Source organism: Peromyscus leucopus, chromosome 15 (assembly GCF_004664715.2).
Source record: "Peromyscus leucopus breed LL Stock chromosome 15, UCI_PerLeu_2.1, whole genome shotgun sequence".
NCBI lineage: Eukaryota > Metazoa > Chordata > Mammalia > Rodentia > Cricetidae > Peromyscus > Peromyscus leucopus.
In genome coordinates, this window is record NC_051076.1 from 11374332 (window position 1) to 11395902 (window position 21571).

Sequence of the window (21571 nt, forward strand, 5' to 3'; positions counted from 1 at the left end):
ATGGTGGCTGGGTCTGCAAGGCTCTATGACTTTCTCTCCTGTTCTGGGAGTGCCTCTGACATGCTGGATTATTGCCAATGCCATGCTGGCTCCTCAGCCAGCCTCTGAGATTCACACTTTTGCTGTACCCTCTCCTGTGCCATCCAATTTTTCTAAAGATGACACCATGTCAAGATGGCTGGGTCCAGAGGACCAAGAGGGCTTCAGTGCAAAGTAGGTAGGCTCAGAGTATCTTCCTCATGCCTGAGTTCTGTCAGAATCAGTCTTATCCCACAAAGCTCTTGTTGAGCCTTGGACACTAGTTCACATAATTCTTCAGATTCATATTGAACTGACCTTTGTGGCTTTTGATGTTCCTTCCTGCCACCAGCCATCAACAAGGATGAACCTCAGCGATGCTGTGGAAGCTAAAGAATGGAACTTTCCATTCCTTTCCTCCAAAGATGTCACTGTTTATCTGTTTCCTTTGTTTGTTTGTGTATCTCTGCTGATTGGCACATCACTTCCTCAGTGACCTGCAACACATATCCTGAACACATATAATGGATGTCATGCATGCTCATAAAATGTGTGTCCTAGTCCCTCAGTTACCCTCTTTGATATCACTTCTTCGGGGAAATCTTACAAACTTCCCAACTTAACCACCTATTTGTCTATCTCATACCCATAAATATTTTAATCTTCCTATTGAATGTTCCTATGATTCACTGAAAATTTCCTACCCAAAAATGATCCCTCCATAACAATTCTTAGGCATTTTTTTTACTACCTGATCTTGCTACCAATAACCATCCTAGCACCTACAATGATGTGTAAGACATAGTTGGAACTAAAGAAAAATTATTGTTTACTAAGTCACATTGTAGTTTTAGGAATCCTATGAAATCTTCTTCCCTACCTGTGTTATAGACTGAGAGAGAAACATGAAAAAAAAAAATAAGACTGAGGAAAGACCGCAATATCACACTTGAAATTGATAAAGCTCATAAAATAGGACATGGTATATGTGTGCAAGATAGATATTTAAATCTGGGGAGTAATAGACAGACACCTTCAGCCAATCATGACAGACCTGAACAGATCCCTTCTACCCACCAGGATGAGACCTCAGTCTTGCCAAATTCACTCTCTACTCCCATTCATGTATGTAGGAATTTGAGATAAAGTATTCTTCAATGACATTAAGCTTCTTTTGTAGCAGTTCAACATCTTTCCACATGGAAGAAAAAATTCTTATCCAAAATATAATTTCATATATTTGGCTATCAAGACTACAGTAGTGTAGGAAAAAAGGGGGTAAAGGCATAATATTAGCAATACTCAGCAGGAGTCTCAACTTATACAGACTAGCTTCATGTATACAGGGAAGTTGCTATCCTGTACCAGCTTTAAAATGTCACTGATTTATTATGAATCTAGTCCATGTAACTTTCTGTGATATCTCCTGCTGCTAGGTTACTTTTTAACATTTTATCAGCATTTTTGCTGTTAGATCAAAGTTCTTACTTCAAGGGACTATCTAATACTACTTTGGGCTTCATAAACTCGCCTTATAAGAAATTAAGAGCTAACACTAGAAGCATAGCAGATACTAAGTTAAAATCTTAGTCATTAAATTATTATGGAAATATAAATCATGTGAATTCTGGTGCTAAAATACTAGAAATTGATCTTTATTAGAATTTTTGTCATTCAAGCTTGCTAAAAATTGCTAATAAATATTGAACATATAATCTATATCAAGCAAGCTGCTAAGTTTGTTAAACTATCATCTACCTCTATTTTCACAGCAAACCTGTAAAATAAACAGAATTGCTTGGTCTACAATCCAAATAAAAACTTTTATCAGTGTCAGGCATGCTGGCACACAGTCTAGTCTCAGCACTCAGGAGGCAGTGGAAGGAGGATCATGACTAAAAGGCCAGCCTAGACTGTAGAGTGAGAACACTTTCAAAACAATTCATTTTGTTTTTATTAAGTCAAGGGATTCCTCTCAGTAGCAGTTTCCATTTGGTTCATAATATAGGGGACATGGGTGTTCATAGAGTTGCTTTATATGGAATGAGTATTTATTTGTCTTGGTAAACTCAACCATAAATGCAGACAATGAACCATTTCCTAATTAGTTGGGAAAAATAGATAAAATTCAGAGTAAAAACTGATTTCTGTATTGTGTTATATGTTCATAGTAAAACTTATCCACTTACTTTTTTAAATGTGATTTAAAGTCAATCCATAGATGATTTAAAGGCAATCCATAAACCATTTGTTTTTGTTTAACAGTATTTCAAATTCAAGAAAAACAGTAGTAGTTTTTTACTTTTGACATAGAAAAGATATTTGAATCATAAGAAATGACTATTTTGTAGATTTATTTAATAGGTAAATGTCAGATTGCCTCTAAGTGGGATGTCATGTTACTTCAGTTCTTTTGCTGATTCAAAGTGAAATTAACTTTGTGATTTCACAGTTTATCTATTGTGAATCTGAACAGTTAAGTAGGATGGAGGGAAAGGTACAGTTCCATTAAGCTCTAGCATATCATTGGCTGTCAGGTAGGCCTTGTTACGCTGTCCATCCTCATTTAACTATCCCACAAGATCTCTTAATGAAGTTAAGCCCCAAGTTCACTTCAATAATTCTGTGGCAAGAGTTTGTGCATTGTAACAATTCATCACTTGTCAGGAAGGCACTTTTAGTTTATACATTTAATAAGGGCATCCTCTAGCTTGGTTAATTAGAAGTGAACAGTTTGCATATTTACTAAATGTGGAGTGTCATTGCCACCACGGCCTATTGCCTACATGAATTATTTCTCTATCTGCAATAAACAGCTGGGTAATTATTACTGCCATAATCAGATAAATTCCCACTGTAAGGCTTTTCTTACATGGCAATTCTTTGAACTCATCCAAAGCTGAGCAAAATTTATGAACTCCAGCAGCTAGGCCACTTTTCATACTATGGTGTCCCTGTTCCCTATTTCAAGGACACAAGTAGAGCACCATAGTTATTGTGTAAATAAGGAGAATAATATGATGACCAAAGATAGCATTTCAATAAACCTCATCTTTAAAATACAATATTCTGATTTCAGTCAACTATCCATAGAGGTTTGGATTTATCTAATCAGATGCAGATTATAAACTCCTATCTATGGTAAGAGCTAGCCTAAGGACTGAAGAAAATAACATCTTATTTTCCAAAAACCCAAGTCAGTCTGTAGTGTTAGCTGTTTGTGCCACTTCTATCTGTAGACTCACTTTTGTATGTGAAACTGCAACAACTTAGATGATAGCATATTGCAGAGTGTCTAGCTTGAAGTATAGAGTATATTCTTCGCTTTAAAAGGCATCCACTGTTTATTTTCTCTAAGAGCAAGTGCTTCATGTATTAATATACAAACTCCATCAGTCTTACTAGAAGATAGGTCTGTGCTGTTGTAATGTGTACTGAGAAAGGCAACTTGCTGGAGAGCTGTGCTCCTCATTGCTACAGCACTTAATTTCCATCTTAGCTGCCTTCTGGAGCACAGCACTGCTGCTAACCACTGTCTCCTCTCATTTCTGTTAGAACCTAAATCTCACGCTACTCCTTTCTGCTTTCCTCTTCTAATAGGCTTTTGAACCATTTTCTGAGTATGTTTTGTTGGGTTTTGTTTGGTTTGTTGTTGAGGTTTTTGCTTTGTTTTGTTTGTGTGCTGAGACAGAATGTCACTGAGTAGGCAGGGCTGGCTGACCGGAAACTGTGTAAACCAGCCTGGAACTGCCACAGGTACACCTGCCTCTGCCTCTGACTAAAGGCTTAAAGGCGTGCACAGCACAGCTGCCTTCTGTGAGTGCCTGCTCTGTCTGGCCTTCAGGATTGGTGCCCTGTCTTTTGACCACTTGTCCTTTCACTCTCCTGCTGTGGACAATCCCATCTCTTTCTCTGAATTTTGATGTTTGGTATGGCTAAATCAAAATGTCCTGCCCAGAATTCCTGATTAGTTTATCCTTCTACTCAGAGACTTGCTAACATCACTATTTGGTCATCTGTAGATATTTCAAGGAAGCATGCTCATGCATGAAGCAACTGTTTTCCTAAATCTCTTCCTCCTCATATAGTTAGACAGTTCTATGCTTACTCCAGCCAGAAACAAGAAATGTTTTCTACACTTGATCTTAACCACGGGAATCAGCTGGATTTATTTTAAAGACTACTTCATTCTCCATTTGACTAACCTTCAGAAATACTTTTTGTAGATCTCTCTTCTCTCATCAGTATTCCTTCCTGCTTTTAGACTCATATTTTTAAAGAAAAATACAATCATCATAATCTATTACCTTACCTGCTACCATAGCAAAAGATGACTGGGATATCATAGAGCATGTGAGCCATGTAAGTAGACATCCATATTGGAGTGTTGTCTTTTCTTATCCAACATTAAGAATTCAGCAAACCCAGAACAAATACATGGACCGTATTCTTATTTTTAAAGGATTTATTTTGTTTTTATTTGTGTGTGTATGTGTGTCTCTGTGAGTGTATGTTGTAGGTGTGGGGGCCTGAGGAGGACAGAAGAGAGTTTTGATCTCCTGAAGCTGGAATTACAGGTGTTTGTGAGCTGTCTGACGTGGCTCTTGTGGAAGAGCAGTAAGTGCTGTTAGTCACTGTGCTCTCTCTCCAGACCTGTCCATACTCCTAAATAATTGTAACATTTACAAAAATAAGTCATTCAGAAAAATGTGAGTGAACGTCATAGTTATATATCCAACATTAGACACACACACACACATACACACACATACACACACACACACACACACACACACATACACACACACACACACACAAAACATTAGCAAAGACTGACAATTCCTGTGGTATCTTTACGTCTAGAAAATACAGAATTATGTGATAAAGTGGAAATTCTGAAGTGATTACTATTCCAGAAGCATTTTGTTGATAGAATGTCACTTATATTTTTGCCTGTCACTGATGTCAATGCACCTTTGTCATGTTATCTAGCATTGTCTACATCTGTTTTTCCTTCTGTTGGGAACATCACTGGCATAAGGGGAAAAGTCATTAGTTTATCTTTCTCTGAATCACCTTTTTATCTTTTTTTACCCAACACTAGATGAGATGAACTTCTTTGTGGCATCATATAGAAATGATTCCTGGGATCAGGAACAAAGCACCTAATCTTTAGTTTTTCAAAGCTTATGGGTATTCACTGAATTGTATGTAGTAGCTGCAGGTGGAGTTTTGCTATCCCAGCCACCTGCTCTCAAATAACTAACAGCCACTTCCTAAATAACTGACTCAGAGACTGAATAATAAATATCCATAACCCATCTTTGGGGAATGTGAGTGTAGTTCTCTAGACTGCTTCCTGTTGTTTATGAGTGCTGTTATCTTTGGAGACCCTGAGAAAATTTAGGATTATGGTCAAGTCCTGACTGGAGTATTCTGTGAGGCTGTATCATCTCATTCAGCAGTCTTGAAGCTGTTCTGATGCAGAATTCTAAAAAGACTGCAACAGAGACATTTTGAAATGCTGGATCACCTGAGCCATTTTTATTGGTGTTTGGACTTTTTGCTCTGGAAATACATAAACTTTTAAAGGTAACATACATATCTGCATTAATACAAGTATAGACTGTGCATTGTACATAAGTCAGTCAAAGATATTTTTGTTTTATGTTTGAACAGGTAAAATATACATTAAATGTCTTGTAGTTCTTCTAGGTTTATTTCTTTATGTCTGCAGTCAGGATTTCAGGGGGTCTTCCTCCATCAATCCTGATTTTCTTTAATCTGGAATGAATCTGCAGCCTCTCATTTCCTGTGGAAATAAAAGCATAACATAACCTCTCCCCAAAAGTAACATATCTTTTGACTTAAATTTTGAAGTCAAGATATTTTTAAAATATAAAGGTTGGTTGAATCTAGCCGATTTTATAGTCCAGTGTCTCTTAGCAGCCAAAAAATTAAAAGACAACACAATCGCATACAGGAACCAGACTCCATGTATTTCCCATCTTTATGTGGCTTATATTTTGTATTACTGTATTCCTTTTTTAATGGCTTTCTTTCCCCTTTTTATTTTCTCTCCAAAGCCTATGTATATTTTTAAACACACTGTAACTGGTAAGAGGTTTTTTTTTTTTTTTTCCATCTGAAATTTGTCTTTACTGTGTATCTGTGCTGTTTTTTTTTTTTTTTTTTTTTATCACATGAGACAAATCTTAAACTGCCGTGTCAGCTACCTGCATTGCTCATCTTAGCACATGGCAGTAGTACATGGCAGTTGAGGGCAGCTGTCAGGAAACGATTTTCTATACTGAAGTTAGCATGAGAGACTGCGGGAACCCACCATGCATGGTAGCTCATGGCATGCTGGCAGCTTCTAGGAGATGCATCCTTTTACAGCACCTAGCATGAAAGACAAGAGACCATGAAGCCACTCTTGGCTGCATTTCTGTGTGTCTAGAACCCTTTTGTAAGCTTTTTGTTTTTTAGGTCTTACATGGATCTATGCTGGATGCTCTCAAACACCTTGAGGCTTATATTTATTATAAATGCTTGGCCAGACTTGTTACTAACTAGCTCTTACAACTTAACCCATTTCTATTCATCTATGTGCTGCTCTGAGGCTTGTGACTTTTACCTCTATCCCATTTGTGTGTCCAACTTGTTCTCTGGCACTGATGACTCCTCAGACACCACTCTTCCTCATCCCATCATTCTCAGGCTGGCTTTCTTTCCTAACTTTATCCTGTTCAGCTATTGGCTAGTCAGCTTATTTATTAAACCAACCATAGCAACATGTATTCACACAGTGTACAGAAGAATTATTCCATAGCATGTGGCTGCTTTAAACCTGATGGCCTTGTCCTCTGATTAGCTCAGAACTGTCCCTGGTTGGTATCTGGTGGATTATATGCAAAAGCAGCAACAATTATTCTTATATTAAAACACAATTAACACATTTTAAATGAGAGGCAATGTACAATGTTTTGAGTAAACACAAAAATAAGGTCATGCAGCTCTTTTCCTATGAAATGAGATTGTCAACCACCTTAACTATGAACTCAGCCTATATGATTCTGTAGGTTGATCCTTTTCCATAGTTGAATTACTGCAAAGATACATGGAAAATAGTGTGATCGGCTTGATCTACCCTCATGCATGAACTCCTCAGGGCTATGTCCCAAAGCCCTTATCGGTAGATACATTTGATTCCACAGACCACAGATACCTTAAATGATACCTGCCTTTGCTGACCTTCATGCCATTTGTGAGGATAAATAAATGTCTATGAAACACTTGGAATCCTGAGTTTAATGTGCTATGTGAATATGCAAGTTGTCCTATTGTTCCACTTAGCCTATGTTGCTTCCAGTTATTTGACATTATATATATTATATAGAATTTTACTTCCTTTTACAGAAAGGATCAATAATAAAAAAAATAAAATAAAATAGCTGGGTGGTGGTGGCACATGCCTTTAATCCCAACACTCTGGAAGCAGAGGCAAGCAGATCTTTGTGAGTTCAAGGCCACCCTGGTCTACAGAGTGAGTTCCAGGACAGCCAGAGCTACACACAGAGAAACACTGTTTTGAAAAAATAACTTAATAATAATTCCTCACTGAAGTATTTTATTTTGCACATTTTAGAAGCAATGCAATATAGAAATTCTTTCAAATAAGTTTATTCAAAAGATCCAGTGGAAAGAAAAAATTAATTTTCATGAATGATCTTTGAGTGAGTCTTAATACTTTGTGAATTCATGCAAAATGTGTGGTGGTATTGTGTTCCCCAAAATATTGTGTACTCTAATAAATTTATCTGGGGTCAGAGAACAGACAGCCACTAGATACAAAGGCTAGAAAATGGTGGCACTCACACCTTTAATCCTAGCATTCCAGAGATAGAAATCCCTCTGGATCTCTGTGAGTTCAAGGCCACATTGGAAATAGCCAAGCATGGTGACACACACCTTTAATCCCAGAAAGCCAGCCTTTAATCCCAGGGAGTGGTGCTAGAAAGCAAAAAGATATATAAGGTGTGAGGACCAGAAACTAGAGGCATTTGGCTGGTTCAGCATTTTGGCTGGTTAAGCATTCAGGCTTTCAGGCAGCACAGTTCAGCTGAGAGCCATTGGGATGAGGACTCAGAGGCTTCCAGTCTGAGGAAACAAGACCAGCTGAGGAACTGGCAAGGTGAGATAGCTGTGGCTTGTTCTGTCTCTCTGATCTACCAGCATAGACCCCAATAATTTGCCTCGGGTTTGATTTTATTAATAAGAACTTTTAAGATTCCTGCTACATCTGGCGCCCAACGTTCGTGTTACGAATTCATGAAAAAGCTGTTTGCCTGTGGCCTTGTGAGCCCCAGCTCAGGCCCAAGCTACACTCAGGCAGTTGTGGTGGTGCACACTGGTAGGATTTGCTGAAGGAGACCGGCAGTAGCATCCCGAGTTTGAGCCGGCCTAGGAGGCTTGAGAGAAGCTTTGGCCCGGACTGAACCAAAAAACAGTGGTGGGACCATGGAAGCAGTGGCTACTGCTCCATGTTGCCAGCTCCTTCTCATCATGTTGGTGACTGCAGTGATGCTGCTACCTGGGACGAAGGGTTTACTGCTGCTGGTTCAGAGAAAAATTGCCAGGACCATCGTGTTATAAGAAAGCATCTGCAAAGGTCAGTTTGGAAAAGTTTGGCAAGACAAATGGTGGGGAAAAATTGCTGTGAAGATTTTCTGTTCTAGGGAAGAATGTTCATGGTTCCGAGAGACAGACATTTATCAGACTATGATTGCTCCTCCAAACCACAGAAGAGGCAAAAAAAAAAAAAAGTCTGCAGGAAACCATGACCATGCTTAACAGTGACTTTGAAATCTTCAAAAAGATGACAGGATCCTACAACGATGATTCCACATGGACTATGATAAAGCCATTAAGCCGATTAACACCATGGAAAAATCGACTTTGAACTACAAACTGGTCAGAACAATTTCGAGAGGACTAGTTGAGATGATCCAGCTTGACAGACTACTCAAACAAGGACTTGAAATAAGCCCTAAACTTTCCTATTATGCAGAGACTGGACAAACGAAAAAGGACTTGATGATTAACCCCAAAATTTTCTTTTTAAGATTCCCTAAAGATATCTTCACCCCTAGAAAGCAAAAAGAAAAAGAGAATATAGATATGAGATAGATCATCGAATCTACTCTGAGGAAAAAGATAAAGAAATAATAGGATAAATAGGTAGATCACTGAATCTACACTGAAGAAAAAGGGGAAGATATAAAAATGACAAAAGGTAGACTAATGAATCTATTATGAAAAGAGAAAATATGGATATGATAAGATAAAAAGGGAGATTATGGAATCTGCTTTTAAAAAGGAACTACTTGTTTTAAATAAGATAAGTAATGAAAATTTTTTGGTCTGAGTTTAGCAGATGTTACTGGATTGGACATTGTATATATATATATATATATATATTATATATATATATATATATAATGGAGTTATTTTTTGTCTGGATCTGTCAAATGTTAATGGACTAGACATTGTTAATGTAATCTTGACTGTATATTGCATATACTTATTGAAGATAGTTTTTCTTGTATTAGTTATAAGCTTTTTTAATTTTAGACAAAAAGAGAGGAAATGTGGTGGTATTGTGTTCCCCAAAATATTGTGTACTCTAATAAATTTATCTGGGGTCAGAGAACAGACAGCCACTAGATACAAAGGCTAGAAAATGGTGGCACTCACACCTTTAATCCTAGCATTCCAGAGATAGAAATCCCTCTGGATCTCTGTGAGTTCAAGGCCACATTGGAAATAGCCAAGCATGGTGACACACACCTTTAATCCCAGAAAGCCAGCCTTTAATCCTAGGGAGTGGTGCTAGAAAGCAGAAAGATATATAAGGCGTGAGGACCAGAAACTAGAGGCTTTGGGCTGGTTAAGATTTTGGCTGGTTAAGCATTCAGGCTTTTGAGCAGTAATTCAGCTGAGACCCATTCCGGATGAGGACTCAAAGGCTTCCAGTCTGCAGAGAAAAAACTGGCTGAGGATCCGGCGAGGTGAGATAGCTGTGGCTTGTTCTGTCTCTCTGATCTACCAGCATGGACCCCAATAACTCGCCTCGGGTTTGATTTTATGAATAAGAACTTTTAAGATTCCTGCTACAAAAATGAGTAAATGAAAAGAGAGCAATGGCACACTCTCTAAGATCAGAGTGGCACCATGGTGTTCTAATTTTATAATACTGACCATTATAATATTTTAAACTTCCTTTTTAGTCCTAAAAATATCTAGTTGTGGTCACAGATTTGCTGCTCTCATTCATCCATCCATGTCTAGGAAACATTATTCTACTATAATGTTATTTCTGCCTTTCGCTGCTGCTGATTAAAATCTGAGAGGGGGGGAGCCCTTGTGAATGACCCAACTGTATCTCAAAGCATTCTTCTCTATTTATTCCTTTTTTCTGTGTTTAGCAGAAGCTTTCTCAACTCTCATTCCAGCTGAAAGGCACCACCCCCATCATGCCTCTTCTGATCCTTCTCATCAGAAGTGAGATTCCTGAACTAAAGCACTGCAAATGTCTTTTTCATAGACTTGTTCTGTCAATCTAGGAAGGTGTTAGCTATTTTATTTGCAAGCTCCTTAAAAACAGAGACTAGACTTTGCATGCCATTTCCTTTAATATCTCAAGCATGCATGTGACAAGTATAACAAGTCAGTTTTTTCTCTTCATGATATCATTTTTTTTTCCTTTTATTGAAAATAGATTCTTTTCTCAAATAATATATCCTGATTATGGCTTCCCTTCCCTCCATACCTCCCAGTTGCTCTACACCTCCTCTCCCATTAGAATCTACTCCCTTTCCGTCTCTCATTACAAAAGAACAGACTTCTAAGACATAATAATATATAACAAAATAAAATATAATAAGATTTTAAAAAAACTATCACATTAGAGTAGTACAAAACACACCAACAGAAAGAAAAGAGCTAAAGAGAAGGCACAAAATCCAAGACCCACTCATTCTCACACTCAGGAGTCCCATAAAAACACTAAACTAGAGCCATGATAGACACAGAAGACCTGGGGCTGACCCATACAGACCTGCTTCAGTCTTGTGAGTTCATATGAGGTTTGCATATGTTGATTTAGAGGGCCTTGTTTCTTGATATTAACCCTTAAAGTAGCTGAAATTTTTTTAAGAGAAACATGTCTTATACTGAAACAAAGGCTTTTCAGGAATTGATATTGTGTGTGTGTGTCGTGTGTGTGTGTGTGTGTGTGTGTGTGTGTGTGTGTGTGTGTGTGTGTGTATACATGTGTACATGCATGTGGAAGCTAAAGAATTTTGAGTATCATTTTTCATGTGATATTAACCTTATTGTTTGCTACAGGGCCTCTCACTGACCTTGAGCTCACCAAGTAGGTTAGAGTCTGTTGGTCTCTTGTCTCCCCTGGGATTCAGCATCTACCATCATGCCTGGCTTTTTTCAAACCTGGGTTCTAGGAATCAAACTCTGCTCCTTTGCAAAGTTACATTACTAACTAAGCTATCACCCCATCCACAACAATTACCTTTTTGCCTTAAATGAGAGGACCTTTCTAAATATTTCTGAAATAGTACGGTCTCTAGATAAAGGATCCAAAAGTTTTATTGCCTTCAAAATGTGTTTAAATGTTAAGTATTCAGACCAAGAACATGATTGGCTTTATTGTGGCTTTTTCGTCTACTATCTATCATGTGTTTATTTATTTAATTTATCTATTGAGACTAGGTCTCATACTGGCCTTGAATTCATATGTATCTCAGGCTGACCTTGAACTCCTTATCATCCTGCTTCTACTTTCCAAGTACGGAGATTACAGGTGTGTGCCACTGTGCCTGGTTTTCTTTTCCTTTTATTATCTATTAATTTGCTTAAATATGGATATATTGATAGTAGATAGTCATTAAAAACAAAATGTAAGCATGCCTGTTTGTATCACCCTTATGCTTGTTCAGGTGGTTTTTAGGCAGCCAAATTGATTAGACTTCGTGGTTCTAATTAGACATTTCTAGGACATGCAATACCACAGCAAACTTCCTATTCCTTTTTATCCTCCTTCATGGTGGTTCCAGAACCTTTGGTACAAGGAGTTGTGTTACAGATGTTTCAATTGGGAGTAGACACCACATGACCACTTGTCCTGTGCATTTTGATCAGTTGTGGTTATCTGTAATGGTCTCCATTTGTTGCAAAGAGATGTTCCTTTGATGAGGAATGAGGACTGCACTTACCTGTGGATATAAAGACAAATATTTAGAATGGAGTTAGGAATTATGCTGGCATGGTTCTGGGGAAATCTCACAAGGCCTCAACCCTGGACAAAAATTATAGGCAACTAAGGCCTGCTGTGACCTGGAGAAACAATCTTTCCCAGGGGAGTGGTGTAAGCATTGCATCTTGAATGGAAAGGTATTCTGGCAGTCAGGAGCCAAGGAATAATACAAAGTCACTGTAAGTGTAGCAGCTTACAACTCTGCTCTAGGGAAAGTTTTCCCCAGTGCAAGTTTAGCAACTCTGCTCCAGCAGGGGAGGTTTCCCCCAGAGAATTGTTACAGCTCTGCTCTGCTCTGCTCTGGAGATGTGTTAGAGCTCTCCTTACTCCCTTGGAAAGCTTCCCCAGCGAAAGTGTTACATTTCTGCTCAACTCCATGCTCTCTGGCTCAGACAAAAGTTGTTACAGCTGGGCTCCTCTGGTGAAAGGGTCACACCACACCACAAACCTCACTCAGGAGATTTATTGAGATGGAAGAACCCAGCAGGATGGTTGCCGCTAGGGTGAGAAACAGCAGCAAACTGAACAGGGTACAAATCTTATGTAGGGTTTCTTCAACTGGGGGGAGCTTTCCAAGGTAGCTTGGGATTGGTGGATTTTTCTGGTTTGATTCTGGGGCAAGATGAGGGATTGGTGGTATTTTGTGCTCAGGGATTGGTAGGATTTCATGCTCAGGGACCTCAGGGTTTGGTGGGATTCTGTGCTCAGGGAATGGTGGAATTCTGAAGACTGACTCTGGGGCAAACTCAGGGATTGGTGGGAAAATTAAATACCTTTATGTCATAATACACCCACAGAAAACATATTGGTATTCATCTGTTTTATTTTGAAACATCAGACTTGCTGTCAAAACTGAGTTAAAGACTATAAAGCAGTTTAAGTCAATTTCATTAAAATTGTTCTTGAAGTTGGAGCAGATAATGGCATTTTGTACTTATTTGAGAACTCTATGCAGTATTGACACTGGTTTCCTCTGCTGGTTTTGGCAACTGTGATTTTTTTTAAATGATCTCATATCACCCTTTATTTCTCTGTCAAGTTATCATTTTTAAGAATCTTTTGTGATGTCATGTGCCACCTCAGTCCTTTGCTCATGTGATATGCATGTTAGGATCACTACTGGGACACTACTGAGTTTCTTTATGACATCATCCTACTGAACAGAACTGAACCTTCCCAATCATCCCCTAAATCCCAGTCTGGATTCTTGAAGGGCCCTCCTGTGATTTCTGATAGGCTAGTCTGAATGGAAACTAGAATGTGTTATCTAGCAGCTTCTACATCCACCACACAGGAAAGAGAGTCATAGTTCCACTATAGAGTACAGCAGATCTTTCTCAGTATAGCAATTCTTCTCCAAATCAAACCTCCAAAGGGTGGTATGCTGTTTGATAAGGAGTTGTTTCAAGGTATGCTACAGCAATGACTCGGAGGGGTCTACAGCAGTGGCTATGGGAGGGGTCTACAGTGTAACTGTTGGAGGGTCTACAATGTGACTGTGGGAGGGTCTACAGCAGTGACTGTGGGAGGGTCTACAGGGCTGTGGGGGACGTGTGGGGGAGGTCTACAGCAGTGACTGTGGGAGGGTCACAGGTGACGTGGGGGTCACAGGTGACTGTGGAGGGTCTACAGCAGTGACTGTGGGAGGGTCTACAGCAGTGACTGTGGGAGGGTCTACAGCAGTGACTGTGGGAGGGTCTACAGCAGTGACTGTGGGAGGGTCTACAGTGTGACTGTGGAGGGTCTACAGCAGTGACTGTGGGAGGGTCTACAGCAGTGACTGTGGGAGGGTCTACAGCAGTGACTGTGGGAGGGTCTACAGTGTGACTGTGGGAGGGTCTACAGCAGTGACTGTGGGAGGGTCTACAGCAGTGACTGTGGGAGGGTCTACAGCAGTGACTGTGGGAGGGTCTACAGCCGTGACTGTGGGAGGGTCTACAGCAGTGGATACAGTGTGACTGTAGGATACCCAGCAGCAAAAATTAGAGCAAGGGCCCTTTGAGAATGGCACATCTTCATGAATGAACTCCAATCCTGAGTTTTAGCATTTGACTTGTGCCTTTTGTAACAGAACACCAGAGAGTAGATTATTAAATACACAAAATTTCCCCTCATAATTCTGTAGACTAGAAAGTCTTAACATCAAGATGCCAGCAGATCCAGTACCTGGTGTGAACACTTCTTTGTGGTGGTATTGTGTTCCCCAAAATATTGTGCACCCTAATAAACTTATCTGGGGTCAGAGAACAGGACAGCCACAATATTAAACATAGAGGATAGGCAGTGGTAGCATACGCCTTCAATCCTATCATTCCAGAAGCAGAAATCCCTCTGGATCTCTGTGAGTTCAAGGCCACTTTAGAAACAGCCAGGCATGGTATGGTGACACACGCCTTTAATCCCAGGATGGCAGATAGCAGAAAGGTATATAAGACGTGAAGACCAGGAACTAGAAGCTTTTGGCTGGTTAAGCATTCAGGCTTTCGAGCATCAGTTCACTGAGAGCCATTGGGATGAGGACACAGAAGCTTCCAGTCTGAGGAAACAGGATTAGCTGAGGAACTGGCAAGGTGAGGTAGCTGTGGCTTGTTCTGCTTCTCTGATCTTCCAGCATTCACCCCAATAACTGGCCCCAGGTTTGTTTTTTATTAATAAGACCATTTAAGATTCCTGCTACGTCTGGCGCCCAATGTGGGGCTCGAACCCACAACCCTGAGATTGAGTCTCATGCTGTACTGACTGAGCTAGCTGGGCAGATAATCATTATTTCTTTCAATCCCCATGTGCTATCGAAAGCGACAGTATCATACCGTTTCTCATAATGACAGAAATATCCCGCAGTGAGGGCCACCCTCAGGAATTTGCTATGTGAAATCTCTCAGATTCCACAATGGAAAGAAGCATTTAGTAGCACTTTATTTTTGTCTGCCTTTTACTTTCTCGGGATCATCATACCTAACTCCTGACCATCCCTCAAATTCCCCACACAGACTTCCTAATTAGACAGACATTTAGTGCACATCAATACCCTAGCATTTAGTAGGACTATTTCAAGTGCATGTATGTAGACATGCAGCTGTAGTGTGCTACACAATGTATTGGACCTATAAAAGAACAATGAAGCCTTATGATCGTGGAAACAGCTAGACATTACTAATGAAGCTTTCTTTAAAGAATGTTGAAAGATATTTGAGGGCCAGTGAGATGGCTTAGTAAATGAAGAAGGTACTTGTCACCAAGCCTGACAACTGAGTCCAATCCTCAGGACCCCATAAGATCTTTAATATGGATCGAGCAGGATGTCATTTCTCAAAAAATAGTTTGTGGGAAATATCTTTCAAGTTTGGCATAGACTTTAGGGAAAATCAAGAAACAATTTAACAAGTCATTGTAGGAAGAAAAAGAAAGTGTGTGTTGTGGGAACACACATGTTACTGCATGAAAGGAAGTAATGTCAGCTTATACAGGCTCAGGATGGAGAGGGACCATGCACTCACCTGTCTGTCACTCCCCTGGAGTTTCTGCCATCATTCACACACAGGACCCTAAATACTTATATGGAAACAATAGAGCCTTTAAAAGTTTGTACTCATCACAATGTTATACTATCCAGGACTATCTTACAAAATAGATTTACTTCTTCTTTCGAATAGACAAGAACAACATAGATGGACTCTTTGTTTTCATGGAGTTTACAGTTCACATACCAAATAAGTATATGTATAAATACATGATTGTAATACTGTGAAGTTCTTGAAAAATAAATGAGCAGTGTATGAATAAGAAGAGCAGTGGGAAGAGAATTCAAACTGCAAAGGACGCTGCAAATAGAACATGCATGTATTGTAAGTGATGGTCCTCAGGGTGTGCTAGGATAGAACCCGCTGAGACTAAGGCATGGTGGGAGTGCTGTTGAGGAGGATGGACAGAAGCTAGGGACTAGCCTCAAAGACCCTGTAACATTTTCCTCTTTATGTGTCTGCCTAATAGTTTCAACGTATCTTTTCATTTTCATTAGCCTTTTAAAGTTAGAAACATGGATCCTGCTGTTTCCACGTAATCAAAAAATAGCAAGTGGAAAGCATATTCTAAGGAAGAGAGACTCATGGCTATAAATCAAAATCATGTTCCATGTTTCTATGTAGCCACCTATTTCTAATGCTGTGAACTGATGATAAAGAGTAATTAAGCTAGTCCCAAACTTACCCTCTTGTATGCTTTGAAAAATAATGTAGGTACTATTTTATTCAGTTACTTTATCAGAAAGAGAAATCCTATCAGCATTTAAATAAAGTGCTAGATTAAGCAAAATATGTAACATGAATTTAACATCATGATTAAAGGTATAGATTTGGGAGTCAGACCTGGATTCAAATTCCACTTCAATCTCTATGAATCTCATTTCCTAATCTGTAAAGCCAGGCTGGTACAGCCTGTCCAATGGGGCTTTTTTCCCTAATAGTACATGAAGTGTAATGAATGAGATCATATATGTATCTTACTGAGGCACTTCCTAAAAGCAGAACCGAGACTAAAGTGCTCATACTGTTTGGATGGTTAAGACCAGTGCAGCAAGGCTGGAGAAAAGGGAGTGTGCATGACTCCAGTGGCAAGAGACTTCCATACGCTGCTCTAGTGAATGAGGAAGGAATAGAAGCTGAGAAAGGGGCCAGTGTGAGCAGGTGTCAACGCTCTTCATTGGTGCCAGCCAGTCTTAGGAAGCTTGGGGGATTCAGATGGCCATTACAGTACTCCACACTGAGGCAAAGGCTTCGAGCCCATGTTTCCTCCCTTAGTCAACAAATCAGTGAGGTTCAGTTATGACCAGTCAGCAGCCAGCACTCCTGGTAGCTGCAGGCTAGGGCACTTTGGTCCAGGGTGGGGCTTGTGATATGGTGAGCACCCAGCTCTGGTCACTGTCTCCACACATAGCTCCATAGTGTTGCAACAGAGCTTAGCACATATGCTTGTCATCTGTAGCCACACAGCTTTCTTCCAGGCTTGCAAGGTGAACCCTCTCCTCAAGGTGAAACGGCTCTATGGTGTAGTATGAGGAGGATAGAGGAAAGAGAGCTTTATTTACATGTTTATTTTCTTTCTTCTTTCCCACTGGTGACAGTTTTACTCATGTCTCATGCCTTTTAGGAAGCCAGGTACTGTGTTCTTCATTGTGACATTTCACCCATACAGTGTGCACTCATCAGAAGGAATTTCATCAAAAGATTTAGACACAGTGTGAAAATATCTGTAGTAAATAAAATGAGTAGCTTTGCACCTAGTGTACAAGCAATGCTGAAGAAAACTAATGTTTACATCGCAATATTCTACATAGGTTCAGCTTATCTGATGCTCGCAGTAGTCTAAGGAGAAAGATGGTAATATTAGTGTATTTACACTTTCTAGATGAAGGTGTTGAAGTTCAGAGGCTAAACATCGAGCAAACAGCACAGTGCAGTTTGTATGACCAGGGTCATTACAGAGTACATCCTAACTAACTACTCCACTATATTGCCTCCCAGTGGCTACTTTTATTTTTATTATCACTGTCATTCTAGAATATGTAAACATTTATCACTATAAATGCTATTGCTAAAATGTACTAAAAATAAGTCTTTATACGTATTTACAGTAGTTTTAATCTTTATATATTATCACAGAATATTTTATAGATAATGAAAATGGTGCAGAAAATCCAAGTATTTTCTATAGTATAAAACAGGACCATAAGATAAAAGAAGACATGCGTGGCTAACTCAGTAGAAAATATCATCTCCATCTCATGTCTGGACGGATGGCAACTGTAGCCTCATCTGCAGTTAGAAATCCTGCAAGTCCAGGTTCTCATTCCTGCCATTAGATCAACTTTTATCTGTGTTTGTTTCTCTGTGATATAAACTAGGATAATCAGTACCTTCACTTGTTATTCTAAATTATCTCAAAGGCTTATAAGAGGAATCACAGAGGAATTGCTTATTTTCACACAAACATTTTTTACATAATAACAACTGTAAAGATGAAAATGTATAATGCACTTACTTTTGTGTAACATGATTGTTATTTTTCCTGGTAAAAATTCTCATTTGCTCATATGTAACTGTCTTGAAATGTGGACCTTAAGGACAAAGAAAGGTCACCAATTCCTCTAACTCCTGGTTCTTTGTCAAAAAGTGGACACAGTTAATGAGGTTTGTTTGGTACAGAACAAATTCGCAGACACAGACAGAGATGCTTTCAATGGAAACAAATTTGTTTGGCTTTACCAGGTTACTTAGCGATTAATAATAGCCTTGAGATGCAGCCAGAAAGGTCATTGTACCAGCTTGCCAACACAATCTAAATGTGCAGCTAGCCCAGACTGGTGGGTGCAGAAGCCCCCAAAAAAACATGCATAAAGGAAAACAGGCTATTTTCTGCCTCCTTTTTTCATATTAATAAGCAATTTTCAAGGGAAGGGTGGCAAAATGGGGGCCATGCCACTCCAAGTAATTCATTTATTTTGCAATTTAATCTTATGTTGAAAAAAAATTGCTCTGCTGCAGTAGCCTAGCATGGTGATTTTTAAACGTCAGAGTGTTTCATAAGTAACCTTGTGTGAAGTATTAGTAGCCTGTAACAGAGAATTGCAACAAAAATTTTACCACACTAGGGGAGCATAAAGAATCCTTCATTTTTCTTTTTGTACCATCTCCTTCTAGTTTTCCCTGACATATTATGAAGCAAAGGCTATGATGATTTCTTTGAAATTTTATGTATAGAAGTAGACAGCAAGTTATGCATTTATTTTTAAAATAAAACAGCAGTATTAAAATGCTGTTCTGACATAAGTGATACATTTGTCCAATGAAAACAAAAGGTGTAGTCTTTCTTCCTTATTTGATAATATCATGTCCTATTTGGAAGCTATTTATCACACAGTATAATTTAAAGCTTATTTTTCATTTAAATTTCTTAGAAGTATACATAAATGAGGGATTTTTTCATTATTTTAGTGGAATTTTTCATGCCTTAGGAAGATTGTAACAATCTAATCCTTTATTTAAATTATTTATATAACTGAATAAAATGTCAATTCTTTAGATGCAGGGTAATATGTATAATCTTATTGGTATTAATTGAACTGCTAACTGAAGTAAACATAGAATCAATTAAGCATGTGAAGAATCTGTACTTTAAAAAATAATGTGATTAATATGCAAAATAAGGAAGTAGACATTTGTAAATACAAACTATAATTGAAAACACATCTTTCTTGGGATATTTAGGTATCTCCAGGATAGCTAATCTTCAACAAAGGAAACTGGTGATATAGAAAGACACTCACTTTGCATTGGATTTTGACATTTCTTTTGCTATTGTATTAATTATAACATGTGCCCTTTCGGTGTTGAAAACTCTATCATGAAAAAGTCACTTAAACACTGTCTAACAATGGCAAAGATTTCTACAGAATTCACAGGCAAGATAAATTGCACCCTTGATTTTGATGGATGTGGATGATCATTGCCCCTCAAAAATCTTGATTTTCATCAGTGAAAGAATTAGGGAATCAACAGATGTCATCAGAGTAACTGCTGACAATTCTGATGCAGGGAGGCTTTGGAGGAGTTCGCAGAGATGAAGGAGAGAGAAGAGAGGAAGGCTTGCCTGGAACGGGAAGAAAAACACAGAGATCAGCAAGCCCGCAAGATGCATTACCTTCTCAGCACAGAGCAGGTTAGTCTACCTGTGCCTGGCAGCTCCCATGAGCCACTTGGACTCCTAGCCTGACAGAGATAAACTAGCCGGCTGAATAGGACATGACTTGTTGAAAAGATACCACAAAGACACTACTTCGAGTTCAATTTCATGTCTCAGTGTAGGTGAGCGCAGGCACCATGATTGGTCTGTGACATTGCCGCATAGAGGCAGCGGCTGAGCCACGGGCAGAAAGGTCCAAGTCAGCAGAGTGGTCTGCCACAGTGATAACACAACATGAAGGGCATAACCTCGCCTTCAAAACTCATTCCAAGTGCCTTGTTGTTGTGTTGTGAATTGATGAAGAACTAGCAAGTTATCAAGCTGAGCTGGCTTTCAGATTTTCTCTTTAATTGAGTGAATGCTGAGATTAAGCTGAGTTCTTCCTCCTTTTCTAAGTTTGGATGGAGGTTGTCAGGTAAAGCTTTTCAACAAATTGCCTCAGCAACCACAACTTCATATGGAGAGATAAATGTAGAATTTAGTATACTTAGAAATGTATTCTTAAGATTTTGTTATGGTTGCTGAGAACGAGTACATTGCATTTAGAATATTCTTCACAGATACATATGGCTTTCAATGCATGAATTGGCAGGTGGGATAGCTCTGTAGGTAGAAGTACTTGTCCCCAGCCTGATGACCTGCATGCAAGCCTCAGAACCCTAATAGTGGAAGAACAGAGCTGGCACCTTTCTTTTATTTATTTTAATTATCAGTGAGAATTAGTTAGCAATATTTACAGTGGGGTCTCCATGTGAGTGTCCTCTTCACCTTTGCTTTACATGGTACCATTGATGTTAGGACATTGCAGGTGAAATTGCCTTGTCAAATCTCCTCCCTTGGAGAAGAATATAATAAAATGTCAGGAGTTTTATTGGCTCTGGCAATTTGGTATATGTAGTTATGGTGATCATGATATTTAACTATAGGTTAACTAAAGAGATGAAAGGATATCCTTTGAACTTATGGGGAAATTCGCCCATAGGGAAAACTTGTTGGATGCCATCTTATTGTCCAATCTGTTCATTTGTCCATGAGATTGCATGTGCTGCAGATGATGCTAGGAAATGTGTGCCTTCCCCTACACTCTCACTAGATCTCTTCTGCTTCATTTTAATCAATATTTGTTATCATAATGTAAAAGAGATAGGATTTGAAGACTACAAAGGTTTACTACACTATCCCTCCTCCTCAGCCTGTTACTCTGAATCTCATGTCTCTGAATGCCTGCCCTCCATGGGTGCTGTGCTGAGAATGTAGGAGATGTAAGTCTGTCCTACAGATCCTTGGCCAGAAGGAGCACACAACCCCATCTCAGTCTCCTGTCACAGAACCTTTTAATAGGAGAAAATTGCTGTCTATAAGCAGGCTCACTACAATTAACAACCGTTTTCATTTATGATTTTCCTGATACAATATGCTGTTTTGTTCTATTTAATAATGAATTTTAAATGCTTTCCCTAAATACAAAGCAAAAGCAAATAC

General features: G+C 39.0%; 1 protein-coding gene across 1 annotated transcript in view; it reads left to right on the forward strand.

Moving 5' to 3' along the window:
• The window catches only part of Spata17 (spermatogenesis associated 17), a 174577-nt gene that overhangs the window by 70034 nt on the left and 82972 nt on the right, over window positions 1-21571 (forward strand). The window contains 1 exon segment of the mRNA XM_028876740.2: window positions 19942-20065. Within this exon segment, the coding sequence (XP_028732573.1) occupies window positions 19942-20065 (124 nt within the window).